The sequence below is a fragment of the Gymnodraco acuticeps genome, unplaced genomic scaffold (genome assembly GCF_902827175.1).
Source record: "Gymnodraco acuticeps unplaced genomic scaffold, fGymAcu1.1, whole genome shotgun sequence".
NCBI classification, from domain to species: domain Eukaryota; kingdom Metazoa; phylum Chordata; class Actinopteri; order Perciformes; family Bathydraconidae; genus Gymnodraco; species Gymnodraco acuticeps.
The window spans coordinates 1-25460 of record NW_022992108.1 but is presented as its reverse complement, the minus strand read 5'-3'; the positions used below and the strand labels follow the sequence as shown (position 1 = coordinate 25460).

Here is a 25460-nt window from a genome sequence, read left to right as displayed (position 1 = left end):
GCATGTGCTGACGGGTGGCGCAGTGGTCTGTGCGTTTGATCATCAGATCAAGGGGGCGTTGGGGAACTCCAGTTCGAAACCCGCTCCCGCCCCACTGCGTCAGGCCGTTGTGTCCTTGGGCAAGACACTTCACCCGAATTTGCTCCTGTGGGTATTGTCCACAGTAGATGACCATTACATGTATGATCTGTATGTGTAATGTGTATTTGTAAAGCGCTTTGAGAGTCTTTGATAAAGCGCTATAATAAATATAAGGATTATTATTATTATTATTATTATGTGTGTATATATATTAATGCTGCCCATTATGGGCACAAGCAATTTTCACCCATTTATTAATTATATGTTTTAAATGTGAGTGTTTCCTATCCCCTAAACCTCCAGGGATGTACACAGTTTAATACTGGCAACTTCTTATTATGGGAAATACGAAAACGTCTTTTAAAACTACAACTCCCAGTAGAGACGTGCCATAGATACAGAACATGTTGCGAAACAGAATAGCCAGCATTTGTAGTTCTGGGGACGGGGCGGGGGAGGGGGGGACGCGGTGGACCCGTTCAAATCCAGTTTTGGACAGTCTGCCGTGATTCCATCCCATTTCAAGTGCTGTTCGAGGCTCGGCGTAACCCTCGGAGCACACTCTCCAATCACAGAGCTTGAGGACTATCACGGGGTTTGTCAAACAGAGCACATGGTGTAGTCCTAAACGATAGCTGGGGATTCTGGGTAGTGTAGTGTTTTCTGCCATCCTTTACTCAGAAAAAACATTTGTTTCTCCGAATCGAAGGGGAAAAATACAAAAGCATTGCACACAATTTAAACCAATCAATGTTGTGTAATTAACAAGGATAATCTGGTGTTTTTTAGTCGATGAGTAGTGCAGATATCACTGTAAAATCAATCCACAGTAAGGGGAATACTTACTTCCGGGTGTACAATTCTCCGTTATCCAATGGGAATGGACGCTCACATTGCCTTTAAGGGCAGCCGACACAAACGAATGCCGTGCTTCCATGAGCGTCAAATCCCGCCGCAGATGGGAATACATTGCAATCAGTTGAAAGCTATTTGCGTCCCTTTATGAAGCTGAAGGAGCCTAGGAGCGTCACAACTGGACGCCACGGACACTGACCAAACGTCGCTCCTGGACGCTTAGGGAGTGAGAGTGTGTTGGGATAGAAGAACGACAGCTGTGTTCCCTTGTAAACCTACTATATTATCGCATTCATAAATACTGTTGAACTTTCCGAGAAGCTTCGTGGTCTTCTTTAGACTAACTCTTGGTCTTCACACAAAAGAACAACATACCTCTTCAGAACGGCCAGAGCGAACATCTTCTTCATCTCTTTGCTGAGTTTCTTCAAACCAGTCCTGACAGTGACGTCATACAAAGGCAGGAAGATATGCACATCTGTAAAGAATTTGGTGTGTGGAATAGCATTGAGAGACGAGAAGCTTCTGAGGAGATGGGGCTGGTCTTCAGAGCGTGAGAGCTGCGCCACCTCAGAGCTTCTCTTGGTCAGTGTAGAGATGTCCTGTTGCAGCTCTTTGATGAAGCCTTCAGCCTGTTGCTCTGTCTCTCTCTGCTTCCCTTTCATCGTGTCCATGAGCTCAGCCTGCCGACTCTCAACCGTCTCCTTCAGAGCGGTGAAGAGCTCAACACAGCCCTTTAACTCTCTCTCTGCCTGCTCCTTACTGAGCTCCAGAGAGTGTTTGAAGTCCTGAATCTTCAGTCGTCTCTTCTGGATCATCTGCCCAATTAGGACCCCTGTGTTCCTCAACTTTGCCTTCTTTTCTTTAAATTCTTTTCTAAGACTTTCATTGTCATGTGTCTCGTGGTTTAAAACCAACCAGATGGAGACACACATCACACACACCAGGCAGGATATCAGGACGCTCAGCTTGGTTCCAGAGCAGACGCCACGAGGAACTTCTCCTGAAGACATTGCTAGACACCGTGCAGCCAACACTCTGAGGATGAAAAGTGAGAGTCTAGTTATTTTGTACTTTGAAGGGGTTGTTATGCTAGTTTTTAGGTTAATGTATACCCATTTAAATGCAGAAAACCCTTTAGAAGCATAATAGGGCCTCTTTAATTTGTCGAGTATCAGTATGATTGTTCTAACTCCAAACAGATCATTGATCAGGAGCCTTTTGTGTCACTTTTTAACAAACTGGGTACACCTTTAGCTTCATTTTTTTAAAGACCTATGATGCAGGTAATTTCAATGCTACAAGTATTTGTGTAGGCCCTGAAGGCAAACAAATGATGATTTATGATATGTACACGTTTAGTTCAGCAGGTACATCTCCACATGTTAACACCACTTTATGATTTCTGAAGTAAAACGCTAATGTTGGGCTATAAAGGAACTCCAGCACGGTCACATGACTTCACGTCACCACCGCTAAGCTAAAGGAGGCTAATGTTGGGCTATAAAGGAACTAGAGCACGGTCACATGACTTCACGTCACCACCGCTAAGCTAAAGATGGCTAATGTTGGGCTATAAAGGAACTACAGCACGGTCACATGACTTCACGTCACCACCGCTAAGCTAAAGGAGGCTGATGTTGGGCTATAAAGGAACTACAGCACGGTCACATGACTTCACGTCACCACCGCTAAGCTAAAGGTGGCTAATGTTGCTATAAAAGAACTACAGCACGGTCACATGACTTCACGTCACCACCGCTAAGCTAAAGGAGGCTAATGTTTGGCTATAAAGGAACTACAGCACAGTCACATGACTTCACGTCACCACCGCTAAGCTAAAGGTGGCTAATGTTGGGCTATAAAGAAACTACAGCACGGTCACATGACTTCACGTCACCACCGCTAAGCTAAAGGTGGCTAATGTTGCTATAAAAGAACTACAGCACGATCACATGACTTCACGTCACCACCGCCTAAGCTAAAGGCGGCTAATGTTGGGCTATAAAGGAACTACAGCACGGTCACATGACTTCACGTCACCACCGCTAAGCTAAAGGAGGCTAATGTTGGGCTATAAGGAACTACAGCACAGTCACATGACTTCACGTCACCACCGCTAAGCTAAAGGTGGCTAATGTTGGGCTATAAAGGAACTACAGCACGGTCACATGACTTCACGTCACCACCGCTAAGCTAAAGGTGGCTAATGTTGCTATAAAAGAACTACAGCACGATCACATGACTTCACGTCACCACCGCTAAGCTAAAGGCGGCTAATGTTGGGCTATAAAGGAACTACAGCACGGTCACATGACTTCACGTCACCACCGCTAAGCTAAAGGTGGCTAATGTTGGGCTATAAAGGAACTACAGCACGGTCACATGACTTCACGTCACCACCGCTAAGCTAAAGGTGGCTAATGTTGCTATAAAAGAACTACAGCACGGTCACATGACTTCACGTCACCACCGCTAAGCTAAAGGAGGCTAATGTTGGGCTATAAAGGAACTACAGCACGGTCACATGACTTCACGTCACCACCGCTAAGCTAAAGGTGGCTAATGTTGCTATAAAGGAACTACAGCACGGTCACATGACTTCACCCCACCACCGCTAAGCTAAAGGAGGCTAATGTTGGGCTATAAAGGAACTACAGCACGGTCACATGACTTCACGTCACCACCGCTAAGCTAAAGGAGGCTAATGTTGGGCTATAAAGGAACTACAGCACGGTCACATGACTTCACGTCACCACCGCTAAGCTAAAGGAGGCTAATGCTGAGTAATTATTGGGTTTCAGGATTTATCCCTGCTACACTGTAATCTCTTTGATCAACAGTCTCTCGTAGTGTGAGTTTTAGATCAGCTGTCTCTTGGGTTAAAGTCCACTCTTAATTGTATATCACCTGACTTCCTCCATTACAAGACACCCAAAACTGACGATAGAGGGCTGCTGCATTTTATCATCCAAAAAGATAATACGTTTAAATCTTAAATCTGATCGACGTGGGGCGTCAAAGTTTGACGTGTAAAGCCACTGAACAGAGGTTGACGAGATAAAACTAAATACGATCGTCTGAACTCACCCGTGTGTGTTGTTGAGAATATCCTGACCAACTGCAGCTCTACAGTTTTGTTTTGACCACTGACCAAGCTGCTGGAAGAGTGTAGATTTCTGTGTTAGTTGATACTCACCAGTGTTTGCTAGAACGTGTTGAGAAACTCCTGATTATTTGGTCCGACTGCAGCTCTCCAGTTTCATCTGATAATGAGAAACTTAAACTGCGGCTGGAGAATAGCTGTTATCACCCTCAGGTTATAGTGACACAGAGTCTGGTAAAAGACTCATGTCATTAAATGTGACACATCATTAGAAAAAACAATGACAGCAAAAAAATCCAGTAAAAGATTTGAATGACTTTGTAAGAACCGTCTAAAGTTCAGTTTGTGATTGTCTATCAGCTGTTTCAGCATTAGTAACTCATTGACAGGTCTTTAATGTATATTGTTAAGTTTTACAGTCCAGCGTTTGTAGACGGACAGTTTTAACTATCACTCTATAACACATTTCCAGTTTTGGGGGAGAGAAACACTGAGATGTTAGCCTTTGCAGACCATTTACATGCACTGAAACCTATCGAACACACTACAGGAGGGGCATACATGATGTATCAATCATTTTCTATAAAATATAATATTCTTTCAAATCAATAAGTAGATATGGTGCTTTATGTATATTTTAAAGGTGACAACATTTTTATTTCGTATTTAAGATGTTATATTAGTATATTAAGTGGTTTTGAAGCATGTTTTATACACAGTGCATAATAGAGTCGTCCTCTGATGGTAACTAGATAATATTATTGTTACAAAAAGTGTCGATGCAATAACTAAGGAATTAATAAGATGGCTAGTCACAAAAAATGTATTCTTAAGTGCTTTTATTCACAGCCAAAGCCCCTGAAAAAACTAAGTTACAAGGACGTCCAGAAGAGAACGAAAACAAACCTTATATAGAGCTCTAAGAAATGTAACCTGGTACCTCTCTGCTCTACAGCCACCGTCAGAATAACACAAAGTCACTTGTGGCCAGAGGTTTATATCTGTTAAGCCCCTCCCCCTAGGCCAATCCACTATTTATAAACTTGTAATTCTTACCACCTACAAATGTATTGAAAATGTATTTCAAACTAATTAAACACAATAAATCAAATAGGTCAACATATTCTACTTTTTCTGACCACAGAAGACCTAAACAATTACTTTTAATGCTTTTAAATATTGTCCCCCCTGCCCATGCGCTACATGGTACGCTCCAATTGAGCCCAGCTGTTCCACTGAGTGAGCCTGTACCTAAGGAGCAGTTTCCTGCTTCTCTGTTTGGAACTGAGAGAGTAGGCAGGTTCCTTTGGCACAGCATTGTTAAGTTAAGTATGATTTAAAAGTAGAAATACTGAAAGGTAGTGATGGCGAGATGAAGCCTTATGCAGCTTTGAAGCTTTCCAGCCAATTGGTTCGCAAAAGGGTTCATCTCATGAGGCTTCATCATGGGCTTCATCTCATGAGGCTTCATCATGGGCTTCATCTCATGAGGCTTCATCATGGGCTTCATCTCATGAGGCTTCATCATGGGCTTCATCTCATGAGGCTTCATCATGGGCTTCATCTCATGAGGCTTCATCATGGGCTTCATCTCATGAGGCTTCATCATGGGCTTCATCTCATGAGGCTTCATCATGGGCTTCATCTCATGAGGCTTCATCATGGGCTTCATCTCATGAGGCTTCATCATGGGCTTCATCTGAACACAAACCCCCTGCTGGTCAAAGTGTGTACAACACGCAGACATCTCAACAGTGTGCTCTATCTCATACCGAGTTCCCAATGAGTAAAGCCTTAGAATAACTCTAAACAACCAACATTAAATCATATTTTCATGTTAACAATATTGTTCTTATTCCAGTTGAATGATTGTGATTGAAAAGCCTAAGGAGGCTGCTAAACATTGCAAAGAGGGATTTGTATTATTAATATTCATAAACTTAACCATGTTGTAGCCGGAGAAAGGCTAAAACATATCAAAGAATACATTTATTAATTATCTCATTTAGCTGTAGCTTTTATAAACAACAACAAAGACGTATTGTTCAGGCGTTGAACCAGGGACCCTGCGGTCAGGAGTCAACTGCTTTCCAGCTGAGCCACAGCCCTCACGCTGAGTCTACCTGAAAACACTGCAACATATTTATTCCTGTATTTATTCATCTTTTTATTCCTACTTTTATTTATGCTTGTATCTATTTATTATGACATGTTCCGAACTCTATTTGAGTGAGGGTCTGAGCTCTCTTGATTCCATCGTGTCAGCACCGGGCCGGGTACAGGAGGGGTAATATGGTTCTTATTATACATCCATGGGTGTTATGAGCGTTGTGGTTCAACGGTTCAACCGATCTGAATGGCTTCCTGAAGCAGTCACGTGGTATCGACAGGCAGCGAGGCTTCGTTTGTCATCGATGACATCACTGGCCCAAAGCGATACAAGCCTCGATACATGCTTCACAAAAAGCTTCGGGGATTACTCGACACACGCTCCGAAGCCTCGGCGCAACACGTAACTTCACTGCTGGAAGGACCTTTAGTGGTGACTTTTTGACTACAGGTCCAAAACCAGCAAGCCACACGAATGTCTGGGAGCAGATGAATGGAATATGGGGAGTTAGCATGAAACACTTGAAATAACTAAAGGACAAGTTCAAAAAGAAAGTGAGGTCAAAGAAAACTGTGTGCTAAAAAGTGAGCAATGATTGAGTCAGAGCCAAACATTTCAGATGTCTCGCACTGTGACTTTAATTCATGCTCCTTTGTTATTCATGTTTTATTATCTTTGCTTTTTAATGAGTGTTTTTAAATGCCATTGTATAATATGTTTGTTAATGCTCTTAAAGGTGGGGTAGGTACGTTTGAGAAACCAGCTCGAGATACACTTGTTATATTCCATGGAATGCTCTTAACATCCCGATAGCAATGAATATCTGAAGTGCTTTGACAACAAATCCATAAAACAATGTCATCTGTGGAAGCTGCCGTGGTGCTGTAGAAAGCACGACCAATTGCGGATTGGATTGCCGCCCTGTCTGTCAGCCTTCCATCTCGTGCACGCACAAATGTATCGCGTGCCCTCATTGGGCGTGCCCTCATTGGGCGTGCCCTCATTGGGCGTGCCCTCATTGGGCGTGCCCTCATTGGGCGTGCCTTGCAGCAGTACTTCAATGACTCGCCAGCAACAAGCGGCCACTCTCACCAGTCTGCTGACGTCATGTGCGCGTTCATGTGTGTTGGAGGAGGTGCTCTGTAAGGAAGTCTGAAGGAAGGGGCGGATTCTTTTCGGCTGCGTACTTTCAAATTTTAGAGCACTCGAGCCGGTTTCTGAAACTTATCTTCCCCACCTTTAATGTCTTTCATGGTTGTAAAGCACTTTGACTTGCCTTGTGTCGAAATGTGCTTTATAAATAAACTTGTCTTGCCTTGCCTTGAAATAAAACAAAATAATAATTTGGGTTTTATTTGATGAATGTCCAGCAAAAATGTCAACTTACAAGTTATTCATGTGATTCTCTCATTGTGCCTTTCACCCTCTGCCGTCATACATGTACCACTTAAAGGGGACCTATCATGCAAAATGCACTTGTTGATGTCTTTTATACATAAAGATGTGTCTGGAACTCACGCAGCGTCAGAAAATAAAACCCTCTCTCTTCTCCTCCGTACCCAAATCTCTAAAAACGGGGAACAATGGAGCTGATCCAGATTTGCGTCCGATATGACGTAATATCTGAAATGTGGACCCACGGGCCAATCAGAAACGTTGCTATCAGAAACAATGCCCGACTGCTTTGGACGTAATATGGTCGGTGTTTACATTAGCATCGCTAACACTCAGAGCTAACCTGTACTGGAGAGCATGTGTGTGAAGAAGCAGGAAGTAAAAAGGAACTCACCTTGTGGTATAACCGGCAAGAGAGAAAGCCTTTGAGCTCCAGACTGTTTCAGAGAGAATCCTTGATGATCCATGATATGGCGTTTCATCACGGCAGTATCTCCCGTATGAGCAGGCATAAGCTCCGCCCCTCTTTTTTAACAATTTTTTTTTTTTAGAGAGAGGGATATGAGGCACGGCTAGAATGGGTGATCCGTTTGGTATTTTGAGCAAAACACTTCATAGACATGTTTTTTATTTTTTTGTATATATCTGAGACCTATGCTATTGCCTAGAAACAGCACGATAGGTGACCTTTAAAGGTCACAGAGATGAAAATAAGGAGCCCCTCCCCACACCCCTCTGAGAGAGATTTGGTTACAAAGAACTCAATGGTGCTCTAGGAGGAGATTCAGGTGATAAGGGGGGGGGGGGGGGGGGGGGTTACCTTGGTTGCTGATTGGCTAATGGTTACACAAGACAAGACATCGTTATGACATCATCAAGTGGCCAAAATCTGATCAGCTCATTTTCAGACAGGTTTTTATAGAAATGGATCAAAAAGAGAGAGAATCTTTGTTCCTGAAACTTTCAGAGTCTCTTTCCACAGAGGGGACACATGTTGATGTAGAAGAGACCTGAAGAAGATGGGGACACACTGTGATGTAGAAGAGACATGAAGAAGAGGGGACACATGTTGATGTAGAAGAGACATGAAGAAGAGGGGACACATGTTGATGTAGAAGAGACATGAAGAAGAGGGGACACAGTTGATGTAGAAGAGACATGAAGAAGAGGGGACACATGTTGATGTAGAGAGACATGAAGAAGAGGGGACACATGTTGATGTAGAAGAGACATGAAGAAGAGGGGACACATGATGTGATGAGAAGAAGACATGAAGAAGAGGGGACACATGTTGATGTAGAAGAACATGAAGAAGAGGGGACACATGTTGATGTAGAAGAGACATGAAGAAGAGGGGACACATGTTGATGTAGAAGAGACATGAAGAAGAGGGGACACATGTTGATGTAGAAGAGACATGAAGAAGAGGGACACATGTTGATGTAGAGAGAGACATGAAGAAGAGGGGACACATGTGATGGAGAAGAGACATGAAGAAGAGGGGACACATGTGATGTAGAAGAGACATGAAGAAGAGGGGACACATGTTGATGTAGAAGAGACATGAAGAAGAGGGGACACATTTGATGTAGAAGAGACATGAAGAAGGGGACACATGTTGATGTAGAAGAGACATGAAGAAGAGGGGACACATGTTGATGTAGAAGAGACATGAAGAAGAGGGGACACATGTTGATGTAGAAGAGACATGAAGAACAGGGGACACATGTTGATGTAGAAGAGACATGAAGAAGAGGGGACACTGTTGATGTAGAAGAGTGACAGAAGAAGAGGGGACACATGTTGATGTAGAAGAGACTGAGAAGAGGGGACACATGTTGATGTAGAAGAGACGTGAAGAAGAGGGGACACATGTTGATGTAGAAGTAGATGACATGAAGAAGAGAGGGGACACATGTTGATGTAGAGAGACATGGAGAAGAGGGGACACATGTTGATGAAGAAGAGTACATGAACAAGAAGGGGACACGTGTTGATGTAGAAGAGACATGAAGAAGAGGGGACACATGTTGATGTAGAAGAGACATGAAGAAGAGGGGCACATGTTGATGTAGAAGAGACATGAAGAAGAGGGGACACATGTTGATGTAGAAGAGACATGGAGAAGAGGGGGACACATGTTTGATGTAGAAGAGACATGAAGAAGAGGGGACACATGTTGATGTAGAAGAGACATGAAGAAGAGGGGACACATGTTGATGTAGAAGAGACATGGAGAAGAGGGGACACATGTTGATGTAGAAGAGACATGAAGAAGAGGGGGACACATGTTTGGATGTAGAAGAGACGTGAAGAAGAGGGGACACATGTTGATTGTAGAAGAGACGTGAAGAAGAGGGGGACACATGTTGATGTAGAAGAGACATGGAGAAGAGGGGACACATGTTGATGTAGAAGAGACGTGAAGAAGAGGGGACCATTTGATGTAAAGAGACATTGAAGAGACAGAGGGGACACATGTTGATGTAGAAGAGACATGAAGAAGAGGGGACACATGTTGATGTAGAAGAGACATGAAGAAGAGGGGACACATGTTGATGTAGAAGAGACATGAAGAAGAGGGGACACATGTTGATGTAGAAGAGACATGAGGAAGAGGGGACACATGTTGATGTAGAAGAGACATGAAGAAGAGGGGACACATGTTGATGTAGAAGAGACATGAAGAAGAGGGGACACATGTTGATGTAGAAGAGACATGGAAGAAGAGGGACACATGTTGATGTAGAAGAGACATGAAGAAGAGGGGACACATGTTGATGTAGAAGAGACATGGAAGAAGAGGGGGACACATGTTGATGTAGAAGAGACATGAAGAAGAGGGGACACATGTTGATGTAGAAGAGACAGTGAAGAAGAGGGGACACATGTTGATGTAGAAGAGACGTGAAGAAGAGGGGACACATGTTGATGTAGAAGAGACATGAAGAAGAGGGGACACATGTTGATGTAGAAGAGACATGAAGAAGAGGGGACACATGTTGATGTAGAAGAGACAGAAGAAGAGGGGACACATGTTGATGTAGAAGAGACTGAAGAAGAGGGGACACATGTTGATGTAGAAGAGACATGAAGAAGAGGGACACATGTTGATGTGAAGAAGAGAAGAGGGGACACATGTTGAGTAGAAGAGACATGAAGAAGAGGGACCATGTTGATGTAGAAGAGACATGAGAAGAGGGGACACATGTGATGTAGAAGAGACATGAAGAAGAGGGGACATGTTGATGTAGAAGAGACATGAAGAAGAGGGGCCATATGTTGATGTAGAAGAGACATGAAGAAGAGGGACACATGTTGATGTAGAAGAGACATGGAGAAGAGGGGACACATGTTGATGTAGAAGAGACATGAAGAAGAGGGGACACATGTTGATGTAGAAGAGACATGAAGAAGAGGGGACACATGTTGATGAAGAAGAGACATGAAGAAGAGGGGACACATGTTGATGTAGAAGAGACATGAAGAAGAGGGACACATGTTGATGTAGAAGAGACTGGAGAAGAGGGGACACATGCTGATGTAGAAGAGACGTGAAGAAGAGGGGACACATGTTGATGTAGAAGAGACATGAAGAAGAGGGGACACATGTTGATGTAGAAGAGACTGAAGAAGAGGGGACACATGTTGATGTAGAAGAGACGTGAAGAAGAGGGGACACATGTTGATGTAGAAGAGACATGGAGAAGAGGGGACACATGTTGATGTAGAAGAGACATGAGAAGAGGGACACATTGATGAAGAGAGAGGACACATGTTGATGTAGAAGAGACATGAAAGAGGGGACACATGTTGATGTAGAAGAGACATGAAGAAGAGAGGGACACATGTTGATGAGAAGAGGGACACATGTTGATGTGAAGAGACGTGAAGAGGGGACACATGTTGATGTAGAAGAGACATGAAGAAGAGAGGACACATGTTGATGTAGAAGAGACATGAAGAAGGGGGACACATGTTGATGTATGTAGAGAGACATGAAGAAGAGGGGACACATGTTGATGTAGAAGAGACATGAAGAAGAGGGGACACATGTTGATGTAGAAGAGACATGAAGAAGAGAGGACACATGTTGATGTAGAAGAGACATGAAGAAGAGGGGACACATGTTGATGTAGAAGAGACATGAGAAGAGGGGACACATGTTGATGAAGAAGAGACATGAAGAAGAGGGGACACATGTTGATGTAGAAGAGACATGAAGAAGAGGGGACACATGTTGATGTAGAAGAGACATGAAGAAGAGGGACACATGTTGATGTAGAAGAGACATGAAGAAGAGGGGACACATGTTGATGATGTAGAAGAGACATGAAGAAGAGGGACATGTTGATGTAGAAGAGACATGAAGAAGAGGGGACACATGTTGTGTAGAAGAGAAGAAGAAGAGACTGAAGAAGAGGGACACATGTTGATGTAGAAGAGACATGAAGAAGAGGGGACACATGTTGATGTAGAGAAGAGAAAGAAGAGGGGACACATGTTGATGTAGAAGAGACATGAAGAAGAGGGGACACATGTGATGAAGAGAGACATGAAGAAGAGGGGACACATGTGATGAAGAAGAGACATGAAGAAGAGGGGACACATGGTTGATGTAGAAGAGACATGAAGAAGAGGGGACACGTGTTGATGTAGAAGAGACTGAAGAAGGGGGACACATGTTGATGTAGAAGAGACATGAAGAAGAGGGGACACATGGTGATGAAGAAGAGACATGAAGAAGAGGGGACACATGGTGATGAAGAAGAGACATGAAGAAGAGGGGACACATGGTGATGAAGAAGAGACATGAAGAAGAGGGGACACATGGTGATGAAGAAGAGACATGAAGAAGAGGGGACACATGTTGATGTAGAAGAGACATGAAGAAGAGGGGACACATGGTGATGAAGAAGAGACATGAAGAAGAGGGGACACATGTTGATGTAGAAGAGACATGAAGAAGAGGGGACACATGTTGATGTAGAAGAGACATGAAGAAGAGGGGACACATGGTGATGAAGAAGAGACATGAAGAAGAGAGGGGACACATGTTGATGTGAGAAGAGACATGAAGAAGAGGGGACACATGTGATGAAGAAGAGACATGAAGAAGAGGGGACACATGGTTGATGAAGAAGAGACATGAGAAGAGGGGACACATGTTGATGTAGAAGAGACATGAAGAAGAGGGGACACATGTTGATGTAGAAGAGACATGAAGAAGAGGGGACACATGTGATGTAGAAGAGACATGAAGAAGAGAGGACACATGGTGATGAAGAGACATGAAGAAGAGGGACACATGGTGATGAAGAAGAGACATGAAGAAGAGGGGACACATGTTGATGTAGAAGAGACATGAAGAAGAGAGGACACATGGTGATGTAGAAGAGACATGGAGAAGAGGGGACACATGTTGATGTAGAAGAGACATGAAGAAGAGAGGACACATGGTGATGTAGAAGAGACATGAAGAAGAGGGGACACATGTTGATGTAGAAGAGACATGAAGAAGAGGGGACACATGGGTGATGAAGAGACATGAAGAAGAGGGGACACATGGTGATGAAGAAGAGACATGAAGAAGAGGGGACACATGTTGATGTAGAAGAGACATGAAGAAGAGAGGACACATGGTGATGTAGAAGAGACATGGAGAAGAGGGGGACACATGTTGATGTAGAAGAGACTATGAAGAAGAGGGGACACATGTTGATGAAGAAGAGACATGAAGAAGAGGGGACACATGGTGATGACGAAGAGACATGAAGAAGAGGGGGACATGGTGATGAAGAAGAGACATGGAGAAGAGGGGACACATGTTGATGTAGGAGAGACATGGAGAAGAGGGGACACATGTTGATGTAGAAGAGACATGAAGAAGAGAGGACACATGGTGATGTAGAAGAGACATGGAGAAGAGGGGACACATGTTGATGTAGAAGAGACATGAAGAAGAGGGGACACATGTTGATGTAGAAGAGACATGAAGAAGAGGGGACACATGTTGATGTAGAAGAGACATGAAGAAGAGGGGACACATGGTGATGGAAGAGAAGAGACATGAAGAAGAGGGGACACATGTTGATGTAGAAGAGACATGAAGAAGAGAGGACACATGGTGATGTAGAAGAGACATGGAGAAGAGGGGACACATGTTGATGTAGAAGAGACATGAAGAAGAGGGGACACATGGTGATGAAGAAGAGACATGAAGAAGAGGGGACACATGGTGATGAAGAAGAGACATGAAGAAGAGGGGACACATGGTGATGAAGAAGAGACATGGAGAAGAGGGGACACATGTTGATGTAGGAGAGACATGAGAAGAGGGGACACAAGAAGAGGGACACATTTGATGTAGAAGAGACATGAAGAAGAGGGGACACATGTTGATGTAGAAGAGACATGAAGAAGAGGGGACACATGTTGATGAAGAAGAGGGGACACATGTTGATGTAGAAGAGACATGAAGAAGAGAGGACACATGTTGATGTAGAAGAGACATGAAGAAGAGAGGACACATGGTGATGTAGAAGAGACATGGAGAAGAGGGGACACATGTTGATGTAGAAGAGACATGAAGAAGAGGGGACACATGTTGATGTAGAAGAGACATGGAGAAGAGGGGACACATGTTGATGTAGAAGAGACATGGAGAAGAGGGGACACATGTTGATGAAGAAGAGACATGAAGAAGAGGGGACACATGTTGATGTAGAAGAGACATGAGGACTTTGCAGAATAGGTGAGCTTTAAATCTCAGATGATATTCTAGAAAGGTCTCATGAACTTCCCCACTCAATCTATCAAGACCCGAGCAGTTCTACTAGAAGTACACGGTTAAAGGCACAGGCCGGCGCATGCCGCCAATGGAATCCCTTGTCATATGACCTTTGACCCCCCAATGTATCAGTGAAGAGACACATGTGTCAGCTCCTTATTAGAATAGTATTTCTTCTCTTCTCTGAGAAACAAGGGTACGAAAAGATCAGCCAGAAACAGAGGAAGAGAGGCACAACGAAACTACGTAAATGCACTCCCCTAAATATTAAACGAGTAAGAGGTGAAGAAACACAAAGCCAGAAATTGAAATGAACAGGCCTCCTTGTGCTTACCCTAGAATCGGGTGTAGATTATGAAGAGGGGATATGGGATACTAGTTAAGAGGGATAAAAGTGAAAAGGCCCAATTTACTAAACGTAATAGCACTCTCCAAAGAGACAGAAAATCAAAGTATACGCCGAGAGGCACAACGAGACTACGTAAATGCACTCCCCCGTTTAAAGATCAAATGCAAAGCTTTTTGTATAATTGCCAGTACAATCGAAATCATATAGCTACAACACTATCTAAGATATTGCAGTATTAAAATCGGAGATAATATGAGTCTGGCAATGCGCAATATTAATTTTGTTCAACCCCCAACACCAAGTCCGACGATTTATTTTCTCCGCCGCTCCTCCGCAAGATGGCGGCGCGTGACGTCAGATGTGCCAAACATATTTCCACCTGGCTTATCAATCACAGCGGCTTCCGCCGATAGTACAACTAGTTTCGTCTATCATGTCTGATTCTGAGTAGACTATAGACTAAAAGCTTTAGGAATCCAAACTATAACATATAATAAGTACCCTGTATCAAGATTGATGCAAAACAAGTGAAATTTGACCTTTTTAGAGAGGTTTAGACAAATAAATCCCAGGCGGACTCACCTCACAAGGACGAGGTGTATGGGAATTTGTTCAATGCCTAACATATTTCCACCCGGCTTATCATGTCTGATTCTGAGTCGGAGGCCACCCAATATCTGGAGTATGTTGTCGACATCCAACCCTATCTCTACGAGCCTCTGATGTCGAAGAGGAAATACAAGGAAACGTCACCTGATATCACCGATGAAAGTGCTGATGGCGATGATTCAAGTTCGCCATCTGATGAAGAGGCCGAGGGTGCTGAGAATTGGTGTAGATGTGGAAACTGCCACATATACACCAATTATCAGCATTCTCAGCATTCTTCTTTCATCCCTATCATAATGCATATTGTTCACACTTTTCCGTTATGAGTGGAGGAGCGATGAATGAGCTGCAGACAAACTGCAATGCTAACAGTGAATTAGCCCCGAGCGAAAAATGCTAACCTTTTACTGCACCGAAAATCACTCCTAGTTCCCTTATTACTTATCCTAGGTCCACATCCAACACATTGTTTATGATCGTAAAGACACAGAATCTAACGGTGCCCACCTCTATAAGCAGTAAAACTGCAATTCCGTTATCTGCGTTATCTGCTGTGCTCCGTGCGCTTTGAAATCTAATCAAAAGTTGTCTACCTCAATTCTTTGGCGTTTCTGCATCGCCCGGCTCTTTCGTTCTTTCAGTGGTTTCTTGTGCTGAAATATGGAGGGGACGGCTCCGGGTTTCAGCCTCCGACGTGCTATTAATGCTTCTCCACCAACAGACTTCATGATAGCAGGATCAACCTCGTATGCATCACACGTGAAGTGATCAGAACACAACCTGCTCCATTTTGTCGGTTGCCATCCAACACGATTCACTAACTAAATCCATTTTTTGCGGATGATTTTGTCTTTGGGAAATACATGAAAAACTCTCCCAGATCCCGCACCGTTCGTACAACAAAAAGCACAACAATAACCCATGTTAATTCAGTTTTCTTGTCGAAAAACATGTGACCGAGACTGCCGAGTCGGGATGTTTGGTCCAGAGACTGTTTGGCATGAATGACGTCACGCGCGCGGAGGCTGCTGGGAAGGTCATGTCAGAAATTCAGACGGCTTTGGGTCAAGTTTTGTATCAATAAAAAGCTTTTTTTCGGGTGTATTATCTCGATTTAAAAAATGTTTTAAATACAAGCAGTCTTAAAAACAACATTTCTATAAAAATGTAGCATATTTGGAAGCTTTGCATTTGATCTTTAAATTAGTACAAAGGAACAGGGGTGAAAAACTAAACTAATCAAAAGTAGGAAATGGGAAGGCCTAAGAACCCTCCTAGATTAAGTTTAAAGGAAAGAACTGGGGAACAAAAAAGTACAGGAGGAAAGGCCCAACGAGTCAACGTCAACACACTCTCCTAGAATAGTTCAAGGTAAATGGGGTAGGAAGAATATAGCAGGAAACAGAGCTGAAAAGGCGTCCGAGAACGCTTTCCCTCTAGACCAGGGTGAAATTGTAGGATAAGAAACAGAGATAGAGAGCACACCAACCTATCTCTTCGTCAGAATGTACTCCCCCGCCTGGATAAGCGATGATAAAGTAGCATGATAATGACCTTGTTGTTGTTCTGAGTGTCGGTGAACTAAAACACATCCTTGTTGTTTCATGGGACCGTGATGATACAAATGAAAGAGCTCTTCCTCTTCTACTTTCTGTTTCTGTGAGAATTAGATGTATGAATCCGTTTCAGCACAGACGCGCTGGTACCGCCCCCTGGTGGAGAGCAGAGGACTGAAGTCTGCTCACATTTTACTGCAAAAACATATTTAGTAGGTTTTAAAGTTGTTATTGTTTTTAATATTGCAGATGAGCTGCGTCTGTGCTCTAAGTAGCAATGCCACCATGTGTTCTGATGTGTGCAGTAAAACACTGCATGTGTGTTCACACTTTTTCATATTTACATGTTGCGAGTTTATAAATACCCAAATCGTTTTTGAAGTACAGACATTTTCAGATTCTTTTTTTTTACATGAACAAACATAAAGTTAAATAGTCAGGGTTTAGTCTCCATCGGGGTAACAGGGTCTCTGCGCCCGCAAACCAAAATGCAGATTTAAATGTTAAAGAGATGCCAGAAAACAATATCTCTGTTCCTCAGAAACGGTTTAATCAGGACTCCAGAGATCTGAGCATCAAACAGACGCAGAGACAGCTGTGTTTTCACGCAGCTCCGACGTCACGTTGTTGTTTACGTCAGCAGACACCTTGGCTGCTTCTCAGGTCGATTAAATGAAATCCTTGCTTCCCTCACTTGCGTCGTTTCCCTGCGTTTAGTCCCTCCCACCAGGGAAGCATGGAGGGACGCAAGGAAACCACGAGAAGCAAGGAAATGAGTTTTAAGAGCAATGGGACGTCCTTTCCTCCGGATCGTCACGTGAAGCGACGTCCGTTTGTGATGACGCTGCACAGCTTATCGTCTGACAGCAGCCAGCTCTTTCCCCGTTATTTCCACACACCCCCCGCCTCTGTTAGTGCACATTTACTGACACAAACATTTGTATCATCTGTTGTAGATCCAAATACATGAAATACAATAAGAACTCATTCTCAAAAAAGATAAACGCCATTCTTAAAATGTATAAACGAACAATAGTTAGATTAATATTGATTAGAGTGCACAATAGAAATAAAATAATTGAGAGAAGAAAAAGAGATATATTATCTATCAAAACCCAGTTAGATTAACATTCATTGGATTGCACACTTTGTTTGTTTGTTTGTTTGTGTGTTTGTGTGGATATGCAGCACATTAACATTTTAAATAGCACTTAATGACTGACAAATGGAAATGACAATAAATGAAAATGTAAAACGAAAAAAGCGATCATGAAAATGTTTCCAACAAATGAATAAAATGATTTGTGACCACTTTGTTGTTCAGATATATCACATATGTGTAACTAAATGAAACAGGAATTGAAACAAAACACGGTATAAACTGAGGAGTGAGTCCCGTGAGGTTCATGTATTTTCTTCACTCCGCTGGGAAACTGCTCTCATGTCAAGAAGCATCAGATCAGTGCATGCACTGCATCGTCCAATCAGTGAGCGATACACAGTAAGGGGGCGGGGCGAGTATCTGAGGATTTCATCGGAGGATGGTCTGGTGGTTCCTCGGTTATCGCTCCTCCATGATCGCTCCTCGCTCCTCGATCCTCGGTCCTCCGGCAGAAATAAGAGCCATGGGACGGTACTCAAGATGGCACAGGCAAATCAACTTCCGGTGAGACCGAGGAGCGAGGAGCGAGGAAATGAAAATAGTCGACCTGAGAAGCAGCCCTTGTTTACGAGCGTCATGTTCTCGTTGATAATCGATATATCTTATAAACAAGATCAGAGACACATTACTCATGCTATATCTTTCGAGGAACACCCCTGATTATCACTTGACACCCCCTTTCCAAATATAATATGTTTCCTGACTGTGAACTTTGACATCAGGATGAGATCAAAGTTCAGTCAGGAAACATATTATATTTGGATTTCAAGAAGCTTTAACAAAACTCCATCATCTCCAAACAGGATCAGCCGAACAGGAAGTGATTGTTGGAGTAATTTAATCTGAAGGATTATTTATTTTAAATCAAATGAAAGTGAACATCTTTAGTTTGTTTTGTTTCGTCTCTCTCCGTGTCCGTGCAGCTCGACGCCCGCTCACCCTCCACTGCAAACTTCACCTTCCTGCTTGACCTCTGTGTGCGCACACACACACACACACACACACACACACACACACACACACACACACACACACACACACACACACACACACACACACACCACACACACACACACACACACACACACACACACACACACACACACACACACACACACACACACACACACACACACATTGTATGAATACAGCACTTGCAAATGACTGACAGTACGTTAGTGTGTAATACCTCTTTACTCATGCTTGCAATAACCTTCTTATTTTTGTTGGCGGTCAAAAATAAATTGACAAAAATCTTAACCAAAAAAAAGTTGACTAAAGAAAAAGTTGATTCCCAAAAAAAAGAAATACAATTAATGTTGGCGACCAAAAGAAGAAAATAAACAAAGGACAGTTGCGGTGTCTTTATTTTGGGGGGATCATAAAGCAACTGTCTCTCAGAGTGAGTCGTCTCATAACGTCAGTGTGTGTCAGGATCTGAAATGACCAGGTTAGCTACATTAGCTAGCTAGCTCACAGCAGGTCTGCAGTGACATCAGAAGGAGTCATGTGACCACATTGTTCAAATACGACCATAAAACATTTTAGGTAAGTTTCCAACAACAGAGACAGTTTTAAATTCTCACGTGTTTCTCTCCGAGTCCTCGAGGGTATCGTGAGATGTCGTCACGGCGACGCTCCGCCCTCTCCCAGTCGTCCAACCACAGCGGGCGGCGATGCTCCGACTGCCGGCTCGTGATTCGCTGATAGATGGCCTGATTCTGACGGCCAATCAGAAGAAGCTCCTCCCTCCTCCTGTCAGCATTCAGACTGAAGAGGAAAAATAAACACACGCATACAAAATCTTATTCTCAAACAATCTCGACTATACTCAAGAATTTGTTTCTATCTCTTTTGTTTAAACTTGACTTTTTTATCGAAATAAATCTCTAGTTACTTTATTGATTAATGGATTCTCAGAATACTTTTCTGTTGATTGACAATCGAGCTTAAGAATCGGACATTTTGGAGTTGGAGGAGACCAAAAACAGAGATAAAATGATGTAAGAATCCACTTCAAGACAATGGTACTTGCGTACCATGCTGCGAATGGATCTGGCCCTTCCTACATCCAGGACATGGTTAATCCGTACACCCCAGCACGTGCACTCTGCTCTGCATCAGCCAAACGACTCGCTACACCCTCGCTGCGAAGGGGACCCAAGTTCCCATCAGCAAAAATACGTGGGTTTGCTATCCTGGCTCCAAGATGGTGGAATGAGCTCCCCATTGACATCAGGACAGCAGATAGCTTACACACCTTCCAGACTGAAAACTCATCTCTTTTGACTCCGCTTCGAGCGATAGATTTATTAACAAAGCACTTATATACTAATAAAGGGCTGGCTTACCTAAAGCCAGTTGAGTAGCACTTGAAATGTTTGGCTCGATGAAACCTGATGTACTTTATGATTCTGTTTTCTTCAAGGTTGTGTCTTCCTGGTCGAATGTACTTATTGTAAGTCGCTTTGGATAAAAGCGTCAGCTAAATGCAATGTAATGTAAGATCATTGGATTCATTCATGATGCTTTGTGACTGCCTGATTTTATACGTTCAAGACATCAGTTTATAAAGTGAGGATGGAGAACCACTTCATCTGATTGCTAATTAGGAGCGATTATATTGCTCTCAATTTAAAGCAACTTCCTGTCTCCCAGAATAACTTATTTTCGGAGACGCTTTAAAGCTCCTGTCAGGATTAAAGAATGTACAGCCCCAGGACGAGAGGCGCTCCCCGCCATCACACGTCCAGATCAATAATTGAGCAGCGTAACAGAGCAGCTCACATCCATTATTTAAAGTCCAACACGGCGCTGGCTTCATCAGAGGAGAGATAAAGAGTGAGAGGAAAACCCACTGCAGAACAAAAAGCCAGCTCAGATGAATATAAATAAGGAGTTACTGTTGGTCAAACTCAGGCTGTGATATAGGTGAGATGACATGGCAGGATAAGCTATGACTTCACGAGCTGTTTCATTACATAACAGACATGACATTACTACACGGTTTAGTTGAGTACATGATTCTGATTTAAGTTGGACATGTCAGAGGTTGTTAAGTGTTCAGCGAGAAGGTCATTATAGAAAACAGAACACCTGACTCAGTGGAGCGACGCAAACAACTACGATTTTTCACTGTTTAAAATGAGCTTTTTTATCTAAAAAATAACATATAGCTATATGTGGCCATACCATGCCATGAGTTTGTTGTTCTCACCTCCTCAGGTGGTACTGGTTCTGATGGTCCACCAGACCTTTGGAGCAGACGATATCGGCCAGTTTGGACGCCAGCAGCCGGTTATCTCTGTCGACGACGGACAGACGCTCGTCCTGCAGCTGAACCACACCGAGACAAAACTGAGAGTAAACCCCGGTGCAATCGCTCCATAACACCTGGATATAACTTGTTTATTTTTATGAGACTGAATAAAAATGATGCAGGGATGTTGTATTTCTCTGTTGGACCCTGAAGGCAGCATCTCCCTGATCCAATGGGATTTCTCCATGAGAGTATGTCAGAAAATAATCTCTGTGTCAAACAAACGTTTATGATAGTTACACGTTTAGTTCAGCAGGATCATCTCCACATGTTAACACCACTTTATGATTTCTGAAGTAAAAAGCTAATGTTGGGCTATAAAGGAACTACAGCACGGTCACATGACTTCACGTCACCACCGCTAAGCTAAAGGAGGCTAATGTTGGGCTATAAAGGAACTACAGCACGGTCACATGACTTCACGTCACCACCGCTAAGCTAAAGGAGGCTAATGTTGGGCTATAAAGGAACTACAGCACGGTCACATGACTTCACGTCACCACCGCTAAGCTAAAGGAGGCTAATGTTGGGCTATAAAGGAACTACAGCACGGTCACATGACTTCACGTCACCACCGCTAAGCTAAAGGAGGCTAATGTTGGGCTATAAAGGAACTACACAGCACGGTCACATGACTTCACGTCACCACCGCTAAGCTAAAGGAGGCTAATGTTGGGCTATAAAGGAACTACAGCACGGTCACATGACTTCACGTCACCACCGCTAAGCTAAAGGAGGCTAATGTTGGGCTATAAAGGAACTACAGCACGGTCACATGACTTCACGTCACCACCGCTAAGCTAAAGGAGGCTAATGTTGGGCTATAAAGGAACTACAGCACGGTCACATGACTTCACGTCACCACCGCTAAGCTAAAGGAGGCTAATGTTGGGCTATAAAGGAACTACAGCACGGTGAATGATTGCAATCGAACACGTGTGTGTGTGTGTGTGTGTGTGTGTGTGTGTGTGTGTGTGTGTGTGTGTGTGTGTGTGTGTGTGTGTGTGTGTGTGTGTGTGTGTGTGTGTGTGTACCTACCTGTAGTTTCTTCAGTTTCAGCTGGATGTGAGCAGGTGTCTTCATCCCCTTGTTGTCCACTACTGGCAGGGAGGAGTTCACCTGCACAGGTAAACACAGGAGAGCTTTGTGATGTGGTTTGAGTTACCAAACTACAGCGACTTAAACCTTAAACTAAATCTCTGCATAGGATCATCATTCTAGATTTTAAATAACCTTCAGATCCATATTTGGAGATACCATCCAGTCTTTCCTCCTTAACTTCTTTCTAAACCCAGTCCTTCACCTTCCAGTCCTTTTCACAAACCAGTCCTTCACCTTCCAGTCCTTCACCTTCCAGTCCTTCACCTTCAAGTCCTTCACCTTCCAGTCCTTCACCTTCCCGTCCTTCACAAACCAGTCCTTCACAAACCAGTCCTTCACCTTCTAGTCCTTCACCTTCCAGTCCTTCACCTTCCCGTCCTTCACAAACCAGTCCTTCACCTTCCAGTCCTTCACCTTCCAGTCCTTCACCTTCCCGTCCTTCACAAACCAGTCCTTCACAAACCAGTCCTTCACCTTCCAGTCCTTCACCTTCCCGTCCTTCACAAACCAGTCCTTCACCTTCTAGTTCTTCACCTTCCAGTCCTTCACCTTCTAGTCCTTCACCTTCCAGTCCTTCACCTTCTAGTCCTTCACCTTCTAGTCCTTCACCTTCAAGTCCTTCACTTTCTAGTCCTCCACCTTCACGTCCTTCACCTTCAAGTCCTTCACTTTCTAGTCCTTCACCTTCACGTCCTTCACCTTCTAGTCCTCCGCCTTCACGTCCTTCACCTTCTAGTCCTTCACCTTCAAGTCCTTCACTTTCTAGTCCTTCACCTTCACGTCCTTCACCTTCTAGTCCTTCACTTTCTAGTCCTTCACCTTCAAGTCCTTCACTTTCTAGTCCTTCATCTTCACGTCCTTCACAAATCAGTCCTTCACCTTCCAGTCCTTCATCTTCTAGTCCTTCATCTTCTAGTCCTTCACCTTCAAGTCCTTCACCTTCTAGTCCTTCACCTTCAAGTCCTTCACTTTCTAGTCCTTCACTTTCTAGTCCTTCACCTTCAAGTCCTTCACCTTCACATCCTTCACAAACCAGTCCTTCACCTTCTAGTCCTTCACCTTCAAGTCCTTCACTTTCTAGTCCTCCACCTTCATGTCCTTCACCTTCTAGTCCTTCACCTTCAAGTCCTTCACTTTCTAGTCCTTCACCTTCTAGTCCTTCACTTTCTAGTCATTCACCTTCTAGTCCTCCACCTTCACCTTCTAGTCCTTCACCTTCAAGTCCTTCACTTTCTAGTCCTTCACCTTCACGTCATTCACCTTCTAGTCCTTCACCTTCTAGTCCTTCACTTTCTAGTCCTTCACCTTCACGTCCTTCACCTTCAAGTCCTTCACCTTCTAGTCTTTCACCTTCAAGTCCTTGACTTTCTAGTCCTTCACCTTCTAGTCCTTCACCTTCAAGTCCTTCACCTTCTAGTCCTTCACCTTCAAGTCCTTCACTTTCTAGTCCTTCACTTTCTAGTTATTCACCTTCAAGTCCTTCACCTTCACATCCTTCACAAACCACTCCTTCACCTTCTAGTCCTTCACCTTCAAATCCTTCACTTTCTAGTCCTCCACCTTCACGTCCTTCACCTTCAAGTCCTTCACTTTCTAGTCCTTCACCTTCTAGTCCTTCACTTTCTAGTCCTTCACCTTCTAGTTCTCCACCTTCACCTTCTAGTCCTTCACCTTCAAGTCCTTCACTTTCTAGTCCTTCACCTTCACGTCCTTCACCTTCTAGTCCTTCACCTTCAAGTCCTTCACTTTCTAGTCCTCCACCTTCACGTCCTTCACCTTCTAGTCCTTTACCTTCAAGTCCTTCACTTTCTAGTCCTTCACTTTCTAGTCCTTCACCTTCTAGTCCTCCACCTTCACCTTCTAGTCCTTCACCTTCAAGTCCTACACTTTCTAGTCCTTCACCTTCACGTCCTTCACCTTCTAGTCCTTCACCTTCTAGTCCTTCACTTTCTAGTCCTTCACCTTCACGTCCTTCACCTTCAAGTCCTTCACCTTCAAGTCCTTCACTTTCTATAAGCCAATTCTCAACCTCCAAGCCCTACACTATCCAGTCTTTCCTCTTCCTCAAAGTATTTTACCTCCCAGTCCTCCACCTCCCAGTCCTCCACCTCCCAGTCCTCCAGCTCCCAGTCCTCCACCTACCTTTTTGCGGTGATTCTGGTAGTGGTTCTGGTCCCATCTCTGCTGCAGGTACCGGTTGGTGACGGGATTCAGCGGCTGGTAGGACCTGTGCATGCTGCAGCTCTGTGGACGAACTAAAGTGTGTGTGTGTGTGTGTGTGTGTTTGGAAGTTGTCCCCATGGAGATGTACCCCTCTGCATCTCATTACAGCCATATAATGTTACTATTAATTATTACTGAGCTGAGGAGGTCTGCACACACACACACACACACACACACACACACACACACACACACACACACACACACACACACACACACCACACACACACACACACACACACACACACACACACACACACACACACACACACACACACACACACACACACACACACACACACACCACCACACCTGTTAAATAAATGCGAAAGATTAGAAATGATCGTCTTCCCATAGTTTTCCGGCGCTGCTGATCTGATGAACGCACCTGTAGTGGACGTCTCAGCTGAAAGGTTCATCCTGTTTGGCTTCTCATCGTCTTGTTTATTTGTTACAGCCTCTCTGAATATGAACCGGTCAGAAATGACGAGAATATAAAACACTCATTTCAATTCTCCATGTTTCTCCTCTGAATTAAGATGAAGAGGACGCCGATTTCAAACAGCGAGGACACCCTGTCTTTGATTTCATCCGTGTGTGTGTGTGTGTGTGTGTGTGTGTGTGTGTGTGTGTGTGTGTGTGTGTGTGTGTGTGTGTGTGTGTGTGTGTGTGTGTGTGTGTGTATAGTTGTGATTGGGTTTGTTTGATTAACTCCTGCCTAAACTTGAAAATGTCTTGATTCTTTCCACACGGGACAACTCAGACTTGAATCTTTCCTCTTCATTTGAGTGATGCAGATTCCCT

At 43.7% G+C, this 25460-nt stretch overlaps 2 protein-coding genes across 2 annotated transcripts; both read right to left on the bottom strand.

The window, feature by feature from the left end:
* Positions 1–1310: 1310 nt before the first annotated feature.
* Positions 1311–5504, bottom strand: LOC117537714 (E3 ubiquitin-protein ligase TRIM39-like; the record flags this gene model as incomplete). Its single annotated transcript, XM_034203041.1, is given in 2 exon segments — positions 1311–1974; positions 4136–5504. A coding segment is annotated over 1 exon segment (639 nt), but the record flags the coding sequence as incomplete, so codon positions are not given.
* Positions 5505–18872: 13368 nt separating this feature from the next.
* On the bottom strand, positions 18873–25158 carry si:ch211-284k5.2 (uncharacterized protein CFAP97D1). The gene is made up of 6 exons (XM_034203042.1): positions 25045–25158; positions 24576–24805; positions 22371–22451; positions 21231–21349; positions 19600–19783; positions 18873–18986 (listed from the first exon to the last, which is right to left on the bottom strand). The coding sequence occupies exons 2-6, from the start codon at positions 24732–24734 to the stop codon at positions 18873–18875; spliced, it is 657 nt and encodes a 218-aa protein (XP_034058933.1). The 5' UTR covers positions 24735–24805; positions 25045–25158.
* Positions 25159–25460: the final 302 nt, after the last annotated feature.

Coding starts and splice junctions, on each gene's coding strand:
- si:ch211-284k5.2 (XM_034203042.1), bottom strand. CDS start 24,734: ATGGGGACAACTTCCAAACACACACACACACACACACACACTTTAGTT. Junction 22,452..24,575: donor ACCAGAATCACCGCAAAAAG/GTAGGTGGAGGA, acceptor TTACCTGTGCAG/GTGAACTCCTCCCTGCCAGT. Junction 21,350..22,370: donor TGAAACTGAAGAAACTACAG/GTAGGTACACAC, acceptor GGTGTGGTTCAG/CTGCAGGACGAGCGTCTGTC.